Source organism: Nomascus leucogenys, chromosome 9 (assembly GCF_006542625.1).
Source record: "Nomascus leucogenys isolate Asia chromosome 9, Asia_NLE_v1, whole genome shotgun sequence".
NCBI classification, from domain to species: domain Eukaryota; kingdom Metazoa; phylum Chordata; class Mammalia; order Primates; family Hylobatidae; genus Nomascus; species Nomascus leucogenys.
In genome coordinates, this window is record NC_044389.1 from 93,661,191 (window position 1) to 93,681,126 (window position 19,936).

The window sequence follows — 19,936 nt, forward strand, 5'->3', positions numbered from 1 at the left end:
ACTAATGTCTGACTTGATTATGAGCGTTACCTTTCAATGCAACACTAAAAACATGCTAGGCATATTTTCAAGACAACTCTACTGAACACAAAAATCTTAAAAGAGGGGCCAGGCACAATGGCTCACACCTGTAATCCCCGCACTTTGGGAGGCTGAGGCAGGTGGATCACGAGGTCAGGAGTTCGAGACCAGCCTGACCAACATGGTGAAACCCCGTCTCTACTAAAAATACAAAAATTAGCTGGGCGTGGTGGTGTGCACCTGTAATCCCAGCTACTCGGGAGGCCGAGGCAGGAAAATCGCTTGCACCCGGGAGGCAGAGGTTGCAGTGAGATGAGACTGCACCACTGCACTCCAGCCTAGGCAACAGAGTGCCAGCCTAGGCGACACTCCAGCCTAAGAGACAAAAAAAAAGAAAGAAAAAGAAAAAAACTTAAAAGAGGTAAGGAGGGAAGGAGAAAAAGATAGTCTGTAACACTCAATCTTTAAACTATAGTATCACTTATAATCATCCCATATTTTTAAAGTCCTTTCCCAAATATTCCCAAGCCAAGCAAGCACGTCTAATAATAAACTTATAGTATGTTTCCTTCATTTAGTGTGCTTACTTTGTAGATGACCAGTAAATCTCAGTTATTAAAAACAAAATGTAAAAATAGATTCAAGCTTGACAGCAAAAAAATCAAGTTATATTAAACTTATATACGCCAAAAGTAAAATCCAAATAGTATTTACATACTTCTAAACATTAAAGCTAAACAAATTTGACTAAATCAGTGTTTTTTAATCTAGCATCCACACAACCACCACAAAAAATTCTTAAAATACAAAATTTAATTCACTCCCAGAGCAATAAAAGATTTATACGTGTAGTCATCAGCACTATATTCATTCAACACCATATCATATTAATAACTGTCCTTCAAATAACATGATAGGGCATATCTTAAAATAAATACAATCACATAGTAAGCGCTTTTTAAACAAGATAATATGCATGAAATGGGAGAACAGAAGACCATCAATAGTGAGGCTTCCCTCTTCACAATTTATAATGAGCCCTGCCTAAGAATCCTTAGTTGATGACTTAAAAAGCTTAAATAAACTTTCATGGTGCTTATTATTAAAACTGCTAATTAAACCAACCCTGCTATTTTTTTATCAGCAATCTAATCAACAATAAACAAGACAGGCTCCTACTACCGTCACTTTATAACAAAACCACCTCAAAAAGAAATCAAGATATATATGTTTACTTGTTGCCTGAGATCTAAAAAAAATGTGTGTGTGTGTGTGTGTGTATGTCAACAGGCACAGTGGCTCACGCCTGTAATCCCAGCACTTTGGGAGGCCGAATCGCATGAGGCCAGGAGTTGGAGACCAGCCTGGACAACATAGTGAAACCTTGTCTCTACTAAAAATACAAATAAATTAGCCAGGCATGGTGGCATGTGCCTGTAATCCCAGCTACTAGGAAGGCTGAGGCACGACAATCACTTGAAACCGGGAGGCAGAGGTTGCAATAACGCGAGATCACGCCACTGCACTCTAGCCTGGGCGACAGAGTTACTAGGGAGGTTGAGGCACGAGAATCGGTCGAACCCAGGAGGCAGAGGTTGCGGTAACCTGAGATCACACCACTGCCCTCCAGCCTGGGCAACAGAGTGGGACTCTGTCTCTAAATAAATAAATAAATGCCAAACAACAGCCCTAAAAGTTATAATTATTTCACTCATGATAGAGAATTTACTCTCAAAACTACTTAAGTTTTTAAAATGTTTACCTTGAAAAAACACACACAAACTCAAACCAAAAAAATTTTTTTTTTCTTTTGAGACAGAGTCTCGCTACATCGCCCAGGCTGGAATGCAGTGGCACGATCTTGGCTCACTGCAATCTCTGCCTCCTGGGTTCAAGCGATTCTCCTGTCTCGACCTCCGAAGTAGCTGGGATTACAAACCACCACCACCACGCCCGAATAATTTTTTTTTTCATATTTTTAGTAGAGACACAGTTTCACCATGTTGGCCAGGCTGGCCTCAAACTCCTCCACCTGCCTTGGCTTCCCAAAGTGCTGGGCTTACAGGCTTGAGCCACCACGCCCAGCCCAAAATGTTTTTAAACAATTATTTGTTGGCATTTACCAAATCATATTTACAAATATGAAAATGATATGGGATCTAAATTTTAAATACAGTCTGCAGAAACATTTCCAAAACTAGCATATGCCAACTTTCTAAGAAAAATATTCTTTTCCATTTGACAATGTCCTTTTTATCTTCACTTCCTTAAACACAATTCGTAATAGATTCTTTTTTAAGAGACAGGGGTCTTACTCTGTCACCCAAGCTGGTGTGCACTGGCACAATCCCAGCACACTACAGCCTCCCACCACCATGCTCAGCTAATGGCAATATGTTCTTAAAGAACATATTAAAGAACAAATTAAGTACAAATGATTTTCCAGTATTATTTTTTAGTTTATTAAAAAGTATTTCCTATAAAGCAAGTAAAAATGTAAGCAGGAAAACAGGCAAGTCAGAAAAAGACAGATTAGTATTTAGGCAAGCTTTCAGTGTTTTAATTAAAAGACAAAATATTCTCAAACAAAAGATATGACATTTAGCCACTAGAAAAAATTAATTAACCATTAGCACCACTGAAAAAGAAAAAATAGCCAAGAATATATAGAACTTCAAAATTGTTCTATTATAAACGAAAAAAGCTGATAATTACTTACAGGCGAAGTAATCAGTTAATAATATATAGCAACAAACTATTATTGCTGAAGTCACCTAAAGATTTCACAAGATGACCACAGTAACACATGCAAGAAATCTCTCTCATGCTTTCAGTAAAGTTGTAATCTAAATTTTCAGTTGCAACGGGTAAAACCATATTCACAAATATGGCATTAAACCTATCATTTCATTAAATACTCTTTATTAGCCAAAATGTTTCTATATTTCAATGTCTCCATTTAACTATCAAGAATGTAATTTTATCTAAAAAGGCAAAAAAAAAAATTCTAAGTAGATGTGCTACAAATTTAGCAACAACAAATCCACTTACTTTTTTCTCTTTCTCATGATGTTTATCCTGAGAGTGAGAGGAAGAATCACTTAAACTTTGATCATATGACCTATTAGATCCCCGTTTGCTCTTTTTCTAAAAAAGAAAATATATATACATATATGTATATGTATATAAAACTTTTTAAACGAATCTTTTTGTTAGGCTTAAACCAATTCAACTATAAAGTATTTTTAATGTCTACTGAAATTTTTAAAAGTCTATTTCAATCTATATAATCCAGTTTAGACACCATTCATATATTATCCATTACATTATAAAAGAAAATCTAAACATTAATGCCATATTTTTGTAAATTAATTAAAATGTGTGAAAACAGATCATCTATTTTCAAATAAGCTACTATATATTTCCAACATCAGCTTAAAAATAAAAAGTTTCAACAAAACGAGAAAATGCCGTATTAAAAAAGGGTGCCAAGACTAGAAGAATAGAAAGGTAAATATTTGAAGTGTTACTTTATGCCACTAGGAAAAGCAAGAAGACTTTTAATCTTATACCATCAGTATTAAGGTATACAGTTTTCTAAACATTTATCTCTGCAGTTCAATTAATAATTCCTGTACATTGTATTTGATAGAGCAAATAAAGAAAAAAATTAAAAAATTAAAGGAAATGTCAGTATTAGACTCATGCACTTTTCAAAGCATTACTAAAAAGCATCACAAATTTCTGTTTAAAACACTTGTACCATTGCATAATTAAGTATGAAGGTGAGAGTTATCTGAGGTGTTTACAAGTTGGTGGTACCACATCTAATTGGTGTAAACTAGATAAAAATGACTATAAAGAAGTTCAAATTCCATGCAAATGTAGAGATTACACAATCTTATTAAATTATTAAACAGACATTTTTCCCAACTATCAAATAGGATAACATCATGTCTATAATTAGCAATAAGAATATTCTATTTGCACAAACTTCAAAATCCATTTTTTTATTTATATCATCTCTCATTTAGAAAATTAGTATTTCAATATGCTTATTACACCTAGGAAGAAAAATTTTCAATTTTATAATCTCAAAATTTTTGTTAGTCATTAAAATAAAGCATTCAGCATCAAAGGATATACAGATACACACTCTTAAGTAATTCATATACAAGAACCAAAATATTAGAGGCCTAAACTGCTCATTTCATAAGACAGAGGCCCCTTGTAGTATTTATTTTCAAAAGAAATAGCCCCATTCACAAGGGAAATATAATAATTTAAAAATTAGAAACTAAAAGAAAAATAAAGAAGCCTTAAACCTTCAGTGTATTAATATCTACCATTAAAAAGAATGAGAAATAGATACTCGGGACATCAGACATACTGACCCTTCAAAGGAACATGCATACAAATATGTAACACCCAATCAAATGTTACTAACTCAATCACCATGATCCTGCGTGACAGCAAATAGTGACCAAATCTAAAGAATTCCCAAACTTGTATTTAAGTATATTTTTCTGAAGGTTTTTAAGCAAGTTACAAAACAGCCTTACTTCAGTTTTATTATTTCCCAGTAAATAAAAATGAAAATAAATAAATAAATGGGTAATAGTAATTAAGCAGAAAATGAGAAACAAAGTGATAATCACAAAATGTCTAATTGGCACCAAAAATCCAATTAACTAAAGATGTTATAAATATAAACAGTTTTCCTACTGATTTTTTTCACTAAACGTATACCAACATTCACTATCAATATTTATATATAATATATATATATATTTATTTTATATATATATATTTTTTGAGACGGAGTCTCACTCTTGTTGCCCAGGCTGGAGTGCAATGGCAGGATCTCGGCTCACTGCAACCTCCGCCTCCCGGGTTCAAGCAATTCTCCTGCCTCAGCGTCCCAAGCAGCTGGGATTACAGGCATGCAACAGCACACCCCGCTAATTTTGTATTTTTAGTAGAGACGAGGTTTCTGCATGCTGGTCAGGCTGGTCTCCAATTCCCAACCTCAGGTGATCCACCCGCCTCGGCCTCCCAAAGTGCTGGGATTACAGGTGTGAGCCACAACACCCAGCCTATATTAATATATATTCTAAATGAGAGTACTTTAGAATATTCACTTTTACAAATACACCAAAGCAAGCAAAATCTTTTAAAATTACTATTAATAGATCTTTTTACCTCCAATAAAGAACATGCTAAACACAATCTCAAGCCAAAAACTCAAGGAAAAAGGAACTATTATATGCTTTTTTTTAATAAAAGTGTCATTCTATTGTCAAAACTAATCATAGTCATTTCATTAAATCCAAGACAAATTCTTACCAGCTTACTAAAATGGTATTTACAGTAGCCACAGTATTGGACATTATCGGCACCATTACCTTCTTCTTCACAAAGCAGTCCAGCAAACTGAGCGCTGAAAATAAAGCCAAGTATATTTATTGATATACTAAAATCAGAGTACCTGTATATATAAGCAAATAAAATTTACTTCCAATCATTCATGCTGAGAAAATACATCTCCTAAGAAAAAAATGAGAAAATAAAAAGCTTTATTCTAGCTGTGACCAAGTATATTTTACCCCAACCTGCAACTGATCTTTTTTAAAGTTACGTTTATGGCTTAAAACAAACTCTTCATACATCTCTATCAGGATGAAGACGTATACATGTTTTATGTCTCCAAATAGACATTAAGTTCCTAAGATACATTCTCTTCCCCCTCAATCCCACCCCATCAGTTAACACTTCGTTTTACTTTTTCAATCTGTCACAGGTACAGATGGAAAGGCCATGCCTCTAAAGGGCCGAAGTGATGGTATTTAGCCCATGGATGCAGATTACATAACCTTACAAGGAAAACATGCATTCACTCAAGACTAAATTTGCAACTCTAAGTGCTTTAAGTCACAGCACAATAAGCGAGAGAAACATAAATTGTGCTTTTCAGTCAAAAGCAATGGAAGAAATGAAAATGAAACCTAATGTTACAATATTCTTTTTTTTTTTTTTTGAGACAGGGTTTCGTTCTGTCACCCAGGCTGGAATGCAGTGGTACGATGAAAGCTCACTGCAGCCTTAACCTCCTGGGCTCAGGCAATCCTCCCACCTCAGCCTCCCAAATGGCTGGGACTACAGGAGTACACCATCACACCTGGCTAATTTTGTTTTTATTTTTAGTAGAGATGAGGTGTCTTGCTATGTTGCCCAGGCTGCTCTTTAACTCAAGCAATCCTCCCACCTTGGCCTCCTAAAGTGCTGGGATTACAGGCACAGCCACTGCACCCAGCTAATATGAGTTTTTTTGTTTTTTCGTTTTTTTTTGATGGAGTCTCATTCTATCACCCAGGCCAGAGTACAGTGGCATGATCTCAGCTCACTGCAACCTCGGCCTCCCGGGCTCAAGCAATTCTCCCATCTCAGCCTCCCGAGTAGGTGGGATTACAGGCATGCTTCACCATGCCCGGCTAATTTTTTTGTATTTTTAGTAGAGATGGGGTTTCACCATCTTGCCCAGGGTGGCTCTGAACTCCTGAGCTCAGGCAATCTGCCCACCTCTGTCTCCCAAAGTGTTGGGATTACAGGCGTAAGCCACCGTGCCTGGCATATTCATTTTTAAAAACACAAAACGCTGAAGTTTCTAATCACCATCTTTTCAGTTTGACCTTTCACACTTTTAACATTCCAAAATTGTATTAGTATACAGATCTCATACCCCAAAAACTACTTTCATCTTTGGGAAATTTGGTACAGTCATTACAAGAATTTATAAAAGTCAAAACCGTTTTCCATTTCACAATAGTAGTATAAAACAGATTTCATATAACCAAACACTAAAAACTCAGGAAATGAGCATGTATGCATACTGGCAGTGAGGCATAGACTGATTCTTAAAATTAGTGCACAGATTATTCCCAAACTCTTTATTTGGAACTGTTACCTATTATGTAATATATAATATATATTATATAAATATAAAATATATTGTTGTAAAATATATTGTTGTAAATAATTTTTGCCCTCAAAATTTTGTGCTGAAAGAATATCTGGTTTTTTTGTTTTTTTTTTTTGTTTTTTTTGTTTTTTGAGATGGAGTCTTGGTTTGTCGCCAGGCTGGAGTGCAATGGCGCAATCTCGGTTTACTGCAAACTCCACTCCCCAGGTTCAATCAATTCTCTTGCCTCAGCTTCCCGAGTAGCTGGGATTACAGGCACGCGCCACCACACCTGGCTAATTTTTGTATTTTTAGTAGAGACACGGTTTTGCCACGTTGGCCAGGCTGGTCTGGACCTCCTGACCTCAGGTGATCCACCCGCCTCGGCCTCCCAAAGTGCTGTGATTACAGGTGTGGGCCACTGCACCCGGCATGAAAGAGTATCTTAAATAAATTTTTGAGAAGTCGCCACTGTAATATTGAGAATGACAGTGGTTACACTACTTCTCACTTGAGACACAGAAGGTAAGTACTATCATTCACTGAATCCTCGTATGCAGACACTGCACTAAGCTTACCTAGATTAGCTCATTTAATCATAATAACAAATTGAAGGATAGGTAATCAATACCAAAATTTTAAACAAGATGAAACTGAAGCTTACAGAGAATAAGACATCAGAACCAGAGTCCACTTATTGCAAAATCACTCTGGTAAATACATTCAGTTATTAGAATTATCTTTATCACAAATAAGTAAATGTGAACATAGAAACTGTACCAATAAAGTTTACCATAATTAATGTTTGAGTATCTAAGTCTTTAACTTATGATTGTTACGCAAGGTATTTGCCAAGTTCAGTTCTGTGCAACAATGGAAACATCCTTACCATGTTACATGGAAAGCCTGTCGACATCCATGTTTATTACATGTCATGCAAGCCCCAGTGGCTGCTTTGCTTTCTCTTCCTTGTTCATCACAAATGTAGCAAGTCTTGAGGTTAACGAAAAAAAAGACAAAAATCATACATGTTCTTAACATGAATCAGTATTTTACAATTATCTTCAGAAATGAAGATCAGGTATACTAACTAACCTATCTTAATTCAAAATATGAATTCATTTTGGACAATAATCTGATTTTTGCATATAATACAAACTGAAAAATATAAACAAAGACATACAAATAGTCCTACTAAAAAAATTCACAAAGGCATTATCTTCATCAGTCTCACAAACTTTGCAAGACAGGAAGACTCTTCCCAGGCACTGAGGCTGGCGGGCCAGGACACAATCTACCACACCTCTTCTTCCAACCCCTTGTCATCAAAACTGATTCCTGTAACAACGGCATAAAAACAATGTTTATCTTTCCCCTCTGCAGGAAGTAATCATATCTAAGAGGGTTGGAAACAGGGTATTGGCACCTAAGAGACAAATAACAGCCCTACATGAATTAGCAAGGTTTAGGTCATTCATTTCCACTGTCTGTGAGGAATCCTATACAGGTAGGCTGTCATTCAGCCCCACCAAGCTGACACATGTGGGCTACAGAAGAAGATACTTTAGCTAAGTAGGTCAGAAATGCCCAAGAGATACAAAGCCAATGAACACCCTGAGAAACTTCGACTGACATCTTCCATTTTCCACGTGCAAGTAACTAATAGGCAATATTAACTTTTCACAGCTCAAAATCATGGCTGGTCATGTGACAGAAGACTGAATTGCAAAAACGACAATCTGTAAGTATCGGTGTATAATGAATAAAATCAGCAGACTGCAAGTTGAGGATACAAAAAGTTATGTCTAACTACATATAATCAGGTGATACATGTCGAAAAAGAAACTAATTTCTAAATAGTAATAAAGCATAAGCTAGCCCAACTTCAATACAACCACATGGTTTCATTCACTCTGCACTGTGGTGCCAAATAACACCATGCAACAATATTTACAAGGACACAGAAAAAAAAAAAAACTAATTATCTAACTAGGTACATGATTTCAACTCCTCTATTGAAACCCTAGGATTCTCCGGGCATGGTGGCTCACACCTGTAATCCCAGCACTTTGGGAGGCTGAGGTGGGTGGATCACCTGAGGTCAGGAGTTCAAGACCAGCCTGGCCCACATGATGAAACCCTGTCTCTACTAAAATTACAAAAAAAAAAAAAAAACATAGCCCGGCATGGTGGCGGATGCCTGTAATCCCAGCTACTCAGGAGGCTGAGGCAGGAGAGTCACTTGAACCAGGGAGGTGGAAGTTACAGTGAGCCGAGATCAGGCCATTGCACTCCAGCCTGGGCAAGAAGAGAGAAACTCCATCTCAAAAAAAAAAAAAAAAAGAAAAGAAAAAAAAGAAAGAAAAACTAGGATTCAGACTCAACTGAATTACAAACATCATTTTATACCTCTAAAAAGTAAAATCCCAAATAACAACAAAACCTATCTAGACACACTGAATAAAAGTATTCGTAAGCACCAGCTACAATGGGAGAATTTAGCATGCATTTTTGCCTACAAATGATCAAAAAAATTTAAAAATAGAGCACATTAAAACAATAACATTCTATATGGCAAAATTTGGGGAAAATATGCAAAAGAGGCCTCAAATACCTCAGTAACTTCCAAAGAGCTGACAGTGAATAGAAATCATTACTTAACCATCCCATAAAACTTAAAAATATGATAGTTTTTATTTATAAAAAAAAAAAAAGAAGGGGGGTGAAACATCCAGAATCGGAGATCTTCTCCCCAGAGAAGTAACCATTTCACAGGTGAAAAACCATCAAGTAGTCTCTGGAATTGTTCTGTCGACATACAGAAAAAAATTTACCCAAGTAAATCTACTAAATCTCAATAATGACACTAAGAGTCTATAGCATTTAAGTCACAACTTGCTCCCAGCATCCCCACCCAAACAGCTCCCTATGACAGATGGTCCACTCTGGATGGTGTGGCCAAGAAGATGAGGGCTCCCTCCAACTCAGCTTCTAGTCTAGGACTATAGTTTTACCCTATGACAGCCAGGCTGCCAGTGTCTCTGATCCAACTGAGACCTGGTAGCTCCCATTCATAGATCCCCATCCTCACAAAAAGCCAAGAATGCTAGGGCCCTATCATCCCTGACCCAGCTTTTAGTAGAGTGGAAAGTTCCATATTATGAGAAACAAACTGGAAAAACAAGAAGCTATCATACCCTTCCCTTCTCTCAATACCCTGTTATAGAGCAAGAGTGTCTCTTCAGAAGAAGGCTACTCGTCCCATCCCCAGTTCCAGAGCAGTAGGGCAGAGGGTGTACACTTAAGAGGACTGTAAGAACCAAAGAATTCAGCAGTTCTGCCTGAGGACAGACTTTGTTTTTTAACAGACTTAGAGTTCACGCTTAAGGTTGCTGTCAAAAATAATGGAGAATTCACAATTTGTGTGTGTGTGTGTGTGAGAAAACATCACACTGTACTCTGCAAACATATACAATTATGATTTGTCAAACAAAAACAAGTAAGAAAAAAAAGAAAACTAATAAAGAGTACCTGAATTCTATTTTCCAGTGTACTCACTACAATTTAAGTAAAGTCAGAGGGAAAAAACAAAACAATGGAGACTTGTTAGCAATTGGACAAGAATGATAGTTACAAGGAGAAACAAGTACAACAACTGAACAGCCAGAAGATTAACAGAGTGAACTAGAGAAAGACAGCAAGAAGGGCCCTCCTGCGATCACACTCATCCCTGGGGTTCTAGAATGCTGTGCAAATGAACTAGGCTGCACTCAATGGGGAGAAATTGTATCAGGATTTGTGACGAACCTAAAAGCATTCCTTAAGCCAAATACAAATGCATCAAACAATAAAGCTCAGGGGGCTACAGTACAACCTCTGATCAAAAACTGGTTGAAAAATTAGTTACTCTGACCCACGGGCAATTCCTCAAAAGTCAAACTTCAAAGTAAAATCACATTCATACCTAATGGTCAAAAGACTGTGCATAAGCTCAAGTGTACACCCTCTAAGAAATGACTGGAAAATAACCTCTGATATCCTTGGAAAATAGTCTCTAAGCAACAAACACCTCCAAAAAGAAAGGGTGAAAATGTAGCTGGCTAAGAGGTTAAGTACAATAAGTGGTTTATGTGGCCCCAAGGTGTGGCAATCCTAGGAGGTCAAGCTAAAAAAATGGGGAACTGGTGGAGGGAAGGTGGGTCCTACATTTGTTCGAGCAGCGACATCTGAGGTTGTATACTATTGGAAAAATAGACTTCAGAAAATCAGTCTGGCAAAGTGATTAAACAAATAAAGGACCAAACAAACAACAGTAAGAAACACAGGGAGAAGAAACAATCACTATCTGGAGGGGCTATATTACCTAAAATAGGTATTCAACTAAAAAATTAAAAAATAAAGAACACACACAAGAAAAAGTAGTAGTAAGAAAAACTGCCTTTGAGAGTGCCCAGATGTTGGACTTAGGAGACAAAGATCTCAAACAAATGGAAAATTTGGAGTTTAAATTTTATTTAAAAGACTCAAAAGTTGATTTAATTGGGAGAAGAAAAAAATTAGCAAACTTAAGAGATCAACAGAGATTATATAACCTAATGGACAGTTTTTTTCTTAGATTATACAACCTAAAGAACAGCCTGAAAAAAATGTGGGATACCAATAAATGCATATACGTATCAATAAGCAGAAGGAGAAGAGAAAGGGAGATAGAAACTACATTTGCAAATCTAGTGCTGAAAACTTCTAAAATTTGATTTTAAAAAAATTATACATCAAAAATCTCAATAAACTCAAAATAAGATGAAAACAAAGAGATTCACACTAAAAATGATGAAAGTGGCTAGGAGTGGTAACTCACATCTGTAATCCCAACACTTTGAGAGGCTGAGGCAGGGGGATTGCTTGAGCCCAGGAGTTCAACACCAGCCTGGGCAACATAGCAAAACCTCACCTCTACTTAAAAAAGAAAAAAAAAAATTAGCCAGGTGTGATGGTGCAAGCCTGTAGTCCCAGCTACTGAGGAAGCTGAGGTGAGAGGATGGCTTGAGCCCAGGAGATCAATAACTGCACTGAGCCTTTATTGTGCCACTGCACTCCAGCACGGGCAACTGAGCAAGACCCTGTCTAAAAATAAAATAATAATAAGCCAAAAATAAAGAGAAAACTCTTTTTTTTTTTTTTTTTTTTTTTTGAGATGGAGTCTCGCTCTGTCGCCCAGGCTGGAGTGCAGTGGCACAATCTCAGCTCACTGCGAGCTCCGCCTCCTGGGTTCACGCCATTCTCCTGCCTCAGCCTCTCCGAGTAGCTGGGACTACAGGCGCCCGCCACCACACCCGGCTAATTTTTTTTTTTTTGTATTTTTAGTAGAGACGGGGTTTCACTGTGGTCTCGATCTCCTGACCTCGTGATCCGCCCGCCTCGGCACTCTTAAAACATAATGAGAAAAATGACCTGCTACATGTAAGATAAATACAATAAAATTAACACCTGAGATCCAATCAGGAACTATGGAGGCCAGAAGGCAATGGAGTAAGATATTCAAAATACCAAAAAAAGAAGGAAAAAAAAAACCTGTAAATCAAGAATCCTATAACTAGCAAAACTGTCTTTCAAAAATAAAGGCAAAATATAAACATTTTAAAATAAAAATTTAGAGATTTTCTTGCTCCAGATGTGACAAAAAAGAAATACTAAATGAAATTATTTTAGCTAAAATCAAGTGACACCAAACAGTAACTGCAATCTACATGAAAAACAAACAGCTCTGATAGAGACCATGTAGGAAGTAAGACAGTGTGATTTGGTCTTTCTTCTTCATTCTTCTCTTATCTATTTAATTTAAATAGCTGAATTATACAATGTCTGCAAATTGTATTGCCAAGACTGTAACATATACAAATGTGACAATAATACAATGAAACAGGATTGGGACAAAGCTATAATGAAGAATTAACACCTAGGCAGGGGTGGCTCACGCCTGTAATCCGAGCACTTTGGGAGGACAAGGTGGGTGGATCACTTGGGGTCAGGAGTTCGAGACCAGCCTGACTAACATGGAGAAACCCTGCCTATATTAAAAATACAAAATTAGCTGGGTGTGGCGACGCATGCCTGTAAGTAATCCCAGCTACTCAGGAGGCAGAAGCGTGAGAATTGCTTGAACCCAGGAGGCGGAGGTTGTGGTGAGCCAAGATCGTGCCATTCCACTCCAGCCTGGGCAACAAGAGCAAAACTCCATCTCAAAAAAAAAAAAAGAAAACCATAGATCACATAAAACAATAAGTTTAACAACATATTGTTGAGTTTTGAACATTTATAATGTTTATTATAATAATAGCAAAAGGGGGAAGAGGGCAATGGAGATTTACAGGAGAAAACTGCTTTCTGCAAGTCTTTATCTTTTTGCTGGTAATAAGTCCTGCCTCAGTGTTGATGGCTTCTGACTCACTGAGGTGGTGGTTGTGGCACTTTCACTATCTTTCAAGTAGAGATAAGGTCTTGCTATGTTGCCCTGGGTGTTCTCAAACTCCTGGCTTCAAGCAATCCTACTGTCTCCGAAAGGGCTGGGATTAAAGGTGTGAACTACCACACCCAGCCATTTTTTAAAATAACAGTAAAGTTGGCTCTATCAATTGACTCCTCCTTTCATAAAACATTGCTCTGTAGCATGCGCTGCTGTTTGACAGCATTTTACCTACAGTAAAACTTCCTTCAAAATTGGGGCCTATTCTCTCAAACCTTGCTGCCACTTTATCAACTAAGTATAGGGCATATTCTACATCCTTTGTTGTCATTTCAACAATGTTTACACCATCTTCACAGGAAATAGATTCTATCTCAAGAAAGCACCTTCTTTGTTCATCTATGAGAAGATATTCATTCAAGTTTGACCATGAGATTGCAACATCTTCAGGCTCCACTTCTAATTCTAGCTCTCTTGCTACTGGCCACCACATCTGCAGCCTCCATCAAAGTCTTGAATCTCTCAGTCATCCATGAAGGACAGAATCAACTTCTTTCAAACTGCGGTTCACGTTGATATTTTGACCTCCTCCCACAAAACACAAATGTTCTTAATGGTACCTAGAATGGAGAATTCTTTCCAGAAAGTTTTCAATGTACTTTGCCCAGATCCGTCAGAGGAATCACCCTCTATATAGCAGCCATAGCCTTTCGAAATGTGTTTCTTAAATCAGACTTCTACATCAGATTGACTCCTGGATCCACAGACTGCGGGATGGATGTTGTTAGCAGGCATGAAAAGAACATTTTCTTGTACATCTTCATCAGAGCTCTTAGGTGACTATGTACATTGTCAAAGGGTTACTAATTGGCCTACATTCAATATTGTTGTGTCTTAGGGAAAAGGGAGGCCTGAGGAGAGTAGAGATGAGGGAACAGCCAGCTGGTACAGCAGTCAGAACACATACAACATTTATTAACTTCACCTCACGGTAACATCAAAGGTCACTGATCATACATAACCGTAACATATAATAATGAAAATGTGTGAAATATTATGAGAATTAACAAAAAGGGACAAAGAGTCACTAAGTGAGCACATGCTGTTGGAAAAATGAAACCGAAAGAATTGCTTACTCCAGGGTTGCCGCAAACCTTCAATTTGGTAAAAAAGAAAAAAACCATGCAATTCCTGTGAAGTACAATAAAAAGAAGCCCAATAAAATGAGATATGCTTAAGAAAAAAAAAGATATGCTTATACATCTTACTAAAATTAAGTACAGTCTAGCAAGTTAGGATAAAGATAGCCCTACAACCACCACTAAGAAAATAACCCAAGAAAAATCGTTTTAAAAATCATAAAGGCTAGGCCAGTGAGCCAAACACCTGTAGTTCCCAGCACTTTGGGAGACTAAAGCAGGAGGATAGCTTGAACCCAGGAGTTTGACACCAGCCTGGGCAACATACCCAGTGACTATAAACAATAAAAAACTTAGGCATGATGGCATATGGCTGTAGCCCCTGCTGCTTGCGAGGCTGAACGGGGAGGATCACTTGCACCCGGGAGGTTGATGTTGCAGTGACTGTGACAGTGCCACTGCACTCCAAACAGGGTGACAGAGCAAGACCCTATCTCAAAAAAATGCATAAAATAAAATAAAAATGAAAAATAAAAGAAATGAAAACGGTATACTAGAAAGTATCTATAGATGGTATCCAACTTAAAATCATTCTACTTACAGTTTTTCAACTTTACCACCATGATGCAAACGCGATACACATTAGTACAATATTCTCTTGTGATGCTGGGCAGCGGCAGCAAGCCACAACTCCCAGTCAGCCACGCCATCATGAGACTAAACAACCAATGCTTGCTTGTCCAGTGAACCGTGTAGACAGATGATTTTTCCCAACTATAGGCTATGTAAGTGTTCTGAGCATGTTTAAGGTAGACTAGGCTAAGCCAAGATGTTAGATAAGTAAGGTATACTTCTTTTTTTTTTTTTTTTTTTAAAGTGATGGGGTCTATGTTGCCTAGGCTGCAGTGAAGTGGCTGTTCACAGGTGCAATAATCACACACTAAAGCCTCAAACTCCTGGGCTCAAATAATACTCCTGCCTTATCAGAATGTAAGCTCATCATAACTCAAGAAGCATCTGTACTTAAGATTAAAAAAGTAGAAATAAAACAAAAAACAAAAAACAGGAACTAAGTAGTCATAAGAAAAAAAAAATGGGCAGGCTGCCAATCCAGGACCAAGGGGTAAGGCCATGTCAATGGGTCTACAGAACAGAATATCAAGGCACAAAGCACTATTTTCAAGTCTCAGAACTGAATGGAATTTGTCCTGCAGACTTGCAAATCTGCTTTAAACTCCTTTTTTTCCTTCCAGTTTATCTCTTTTGGAATGGGAATGCTTCTCCACCTGTCCCACCAATGCATCTCAGAAACAGATAACTTGTTTTCTATGTATCACAGCTTTAGAAATTGAAGTTATTATTATTATTTTTTTTAGACAGAGTCTCACTCTTGCCACCCAGGCTAGAGTGCAATGGCACAATCTCGGCTCACTGCAACCTCTGCCTCCCAGCTTCAAGCGACTCTCCTGCCTCAGCCTCCCGAGTAGCTGGGACTACAGGTGTGTGCCACCACACCTGGCTAATTTTTGCATTTTTTGTAGAGACAGGGTTTCACTGTGTTAGCCAGGCTGGTCTTGAACTCCAGCCCGCCCAAAGTCCTGAGATTACAGGCGTGAGCCACCAGAGATGCCCAGCAGAGAGAGAAATTTTGCTTCAGGATTAACCAGTCTTAATCCATCGCCAATTCCGATGATTCAGAAGATGAGATTTGGGACTTTCTGAGTTTATTATATTCAGGTAAGATGTGAGACTTACTTACAGAGTTTACATCAAAATGGATTAACACTTTTGGGGGCTATTGGGATACAGCGCATCTATTTTGTATGTGGAAAGAACATAAATTTTGGGGGGTCCAGAAGGCAGACTGCTATGGGTTGAACTGTGGTCCCCAAGAAATGTATGTGAAGTCCTTAATTCCCAGTATCTTAGAGAGTAACCTTATTTGGAAAAAGGATCATTGCAAATGTAATTAGGATGAGGTCACATGATGGAGTAGGGCAGGCCCCTAATCCAATATGACTGATCTCCTAATAAGAAGATGGCCATATGGAGACAGAGACAAAGGAAGAATGGAATGTGAAGATAGAAGCAGAGATTAGGGTGATTAAAAAAACAACAACAACAACAAAAACTGTCAACCATTGACAGCCATCACTAGAAGCTAGGAAGCATGAACAGATTTCCCTTAAGAGTTCTCAAAAGGATCCACCCAGCTGATATCTTGATTTCAGACTTGTAGCCTCTTTAATTGTAAGAAGAAATTTCTGCTGCTTCAAGTCACCCAGTTTGTGGTATTTTGTTACAGCAGCCCTACTACAGGGGGTGTATGAAAAATTGGCTATGAGCTGGTCATATGTTAGAATTGGGTGATGAATGTACCCAGGGTGTTTGTTACATTATTGCTTACTGTTTTACATATTTGACAATTTCAGAACTAAATTCTTAATAAAAGAATGTTATAATAAGTAGATTAAGTATTGAAGCTTTAAAAGCAGAAGCAAACAAGTTAGAAAACATTTGAATAAAATTGGAAATAAGCCCCAAAGCTGTTCTTTATATCAGGCATAAAAGAAATTGATCAAGGCTAGCACAGTGGCTCACATCTGTAATCCCAGCACTTTCAGAGGCCAAGGTGGGCAAATCACCTCATATCAGGAATTCGAGACCAGCCTGGCCAACATGATGAAACCCCGCCTCTACTAAAAATACAAAAAAAAAGTTAGCTGAGCACGGTGGTGGACACCTATAATCCCAGCTACTCGGGAGGCTGAGACAGGAGAATGGCTTGAACTCGGGAGGAGGAGGTTGCAGTGAGCCAAGATCGCACCACTGCACTCCAGCCTGGGAAGAAGAGTTAGATTCCATCTCAAAAAAAAAAAGAAAAAAATTTTTTTGGTTAAGAGTTTAGATAGGCCAGGCGCAGTGGCTCACGCCTCTAATCCCAGCACTTTGGGAGGCCGAGGCGGGTGGATCACAAGGTCAGGAGATTGAGACCATCCTGGCTAACACGGTGAAAGTCGTCTCTACTAAAAATACAAAAAAAATTAGCCAGGCCTGGTGGAGGGCGCCTGTAGTCCCAGTTACTCGGGAGGCTGAGGCAGGAGAATGGCGTGAACCCCGGGAGGTGGAGCTTGCAGTGAGCCGAGATCACGCCACTGCACTCCAGCCTGGGCAACAGAGCAAGACTCCGTCTCAAGGAAAAAAAAAAAGAGAGTTTAGATAAAGGAAAAAACTCCATTTAAATGTTTATGTGAAGAAAACCATAATGGATTACATGGCACAACAACAGATTTGAAAAATTAAAACCAGTTTGTAAACATTAACCATCACAGTTACTTATATTCCCTTAAAAATGATCTATATGCCCCTAGTGTCACATAAGATACGTTAATCTAGGAGTCTACTTCACTCAGACTTTTTGCAACTAGCATGCATTCCTTTGTTTCTTCATCACTGTGGGGAACAGGTGGTACATACAAAAGATTATTGACATAACCCTATAAAAAGATTATCACATGGTGTGTTATCTGGGAATTTACATGGTCACGATTCCAGGATACGTCAATGCTATCAACTTTCAAAAAAATAAATAAATCCGACCTATAATGGGGGGGCCAGCTGGGGGTAGGGGAGAAAGAGGCAAACTGTGTATCCTGGAACTTTGTAGCTGGAAAAAAAATTACCAGCAGCAGCAGTCTGATCAAAACTGCAACTTGTTGCCCACCTGGACAACCCATCTCTCTTTTCTAGAAATTAGCATCTATGCTCAATTTCTAATAATGGAATGGTGCCTAGGTACTCATGTTTGTCTAGGTGAAAATAGCTTCTAAATCCAGGTGCTTATACCAGAATTGCTCTCCTGGAAATTTAGGACTGAGACATTGAGTCAGTTACCTGTAGGGTAACCTGTAGAATCACAGATTTCTCAAATTTGACCTGTCTTATTTTGATACGATGTTGCCCAGCAATGTAACCTTCCCTGAAGTATCAGTTTTTGTAAAATCTCCCAATAAATTTCTTATCAGATTATATTAAATACCTATCATCTAGAGTACTCCAGAAGCCAAATAAATATATTTAAAAAAAAAAAAACAAAAAAAACGGAGATAGGGCCAGGCATAGTGGCTGACTGTAATCCCAGCATTTTGGGAGGCTGAGGTGGAAGGATAACTTGAGGCCAGGAGTTCACGACCAGCCTGGGCTATACAGCAAGACGCTGTCTCTCTACCAATTCTACCAATATTTTTTTAAAAAACTAGATGTAGTGGTGGCACCTGTACTCCTAGTTACTCAGGAGACTGAGGTGGGAGGACTGATTGCTTGAGGCCCGCTTGAGTGGACATAACTGTCCACTGCACTCCACCCTGGGGTGACGGAGTAAGACTCTGTCTCTAAATAAATAAATATTACAAAAAGAAAAGTACTGAGATAGGCAATGTTGGTGAGTGAGATTACAGATTTTAATCTCATGAACGACTTTAAGTTAGCTACTATACACTGCCATTTCCAAAAGTTTAGATTGGAATGCTTGCTGCCTTTGGTAGCCAAGAGAAAAGAAATAACAATGAGAGATACTATAGTGCCATTCTTCCACAGTCCTTATCAAATAAATAGGCCTTTGAGTCTTGGAACTGTTGAGAGTAAGAAAGCAAATAATGTATCAAGTTGACAAGCACAAAAGACACGAAGAGGCCAGGCATGGTGGCTCACGTTTGTAATTCCAATACTTTGGGAGGCCAAGGCAGGGGGGTTGTTTGAATCCAAAAGTTCAAGACCAGTCTAGGCAACAGAGTGAGATCCCATCTCTACAGAAAATAAAACAAAAGTAGCCAGACATGATGGTGCATGCCTGTAGTCCCAGTTACTCAGGAGGCTGAGGTGGGACGATTGCTTGAGGCTGGGAAGTAGAAGCTACAGTGAGCTGTAATCGCACCACTGCACTCCAGGCTGGGCAACAGTGAGGCCATGTTGGACAAAAAAGAAGAGGGGAGGGAGAAGGGAGGAGAGACTACAAGAAACAAATATAATGAATAATAGTTTACTATTCCTGAGAAAAAGAGAATACCAAGTGTAAGAGAATGTGTAACTAGGGTTGGGGAGAGGGGGCTGGAGAGAGAGAGAACACACAAAGACAACAGAGAGAAGTCAAATAGAAAATTTCAAAATGAGAATCAGCTGATATATCAAAAAGAGCAAAAGAATTTTTTTACAGATAGAACTGCAAGATTTTGCTTTTCAAAATGATTCAATTCTCCAGAAAAGAAAAATTAATTTAAGCACTCATCTAAGTAACTAGTATAAAGTGCCAAGCAAAAATAAACGTTTATTAGATATAGACAAATGCAAATATATTCA

At 38.1% G+C, this 19,936-nt stretch overlaps 1 protein-coding gene across 9 annotated transcripts in view; it reads right to left on the bottom strand.

The window, feature by feature from the left end:
* MLLT10 (MLLT10 histone lysine methyltransferase DOT1L cofactor) overlaps positions 1–19,936 on the bottom strand; it is a 212,401-nt gene that overhangs the window by 121,506 nt on the left and 70,959 nt on the right. For all 9 annotated transcript variants that reach the window (XM_030819220.1, XM_030819221.1, XM_030819217.1 and 6 more), the window contains 3 exons: positions 7,869–7,972; positions 5,368–5,461; positions 3,073–3,168 (listed from right to left, as the gene is read on the bottom strand). In XM_030819220.1, the coding sequence (XP_030675080.1) occupies positions 3,073–3,168; positions 5,368–5,461; positions 7,869–7,972 (294 nt within the window). The remainder of the gene's footprint in view (positions 1–3,072; positions 3,169–5,367; positions 5,462–7,868; positions 7,973–19,936) is intronic.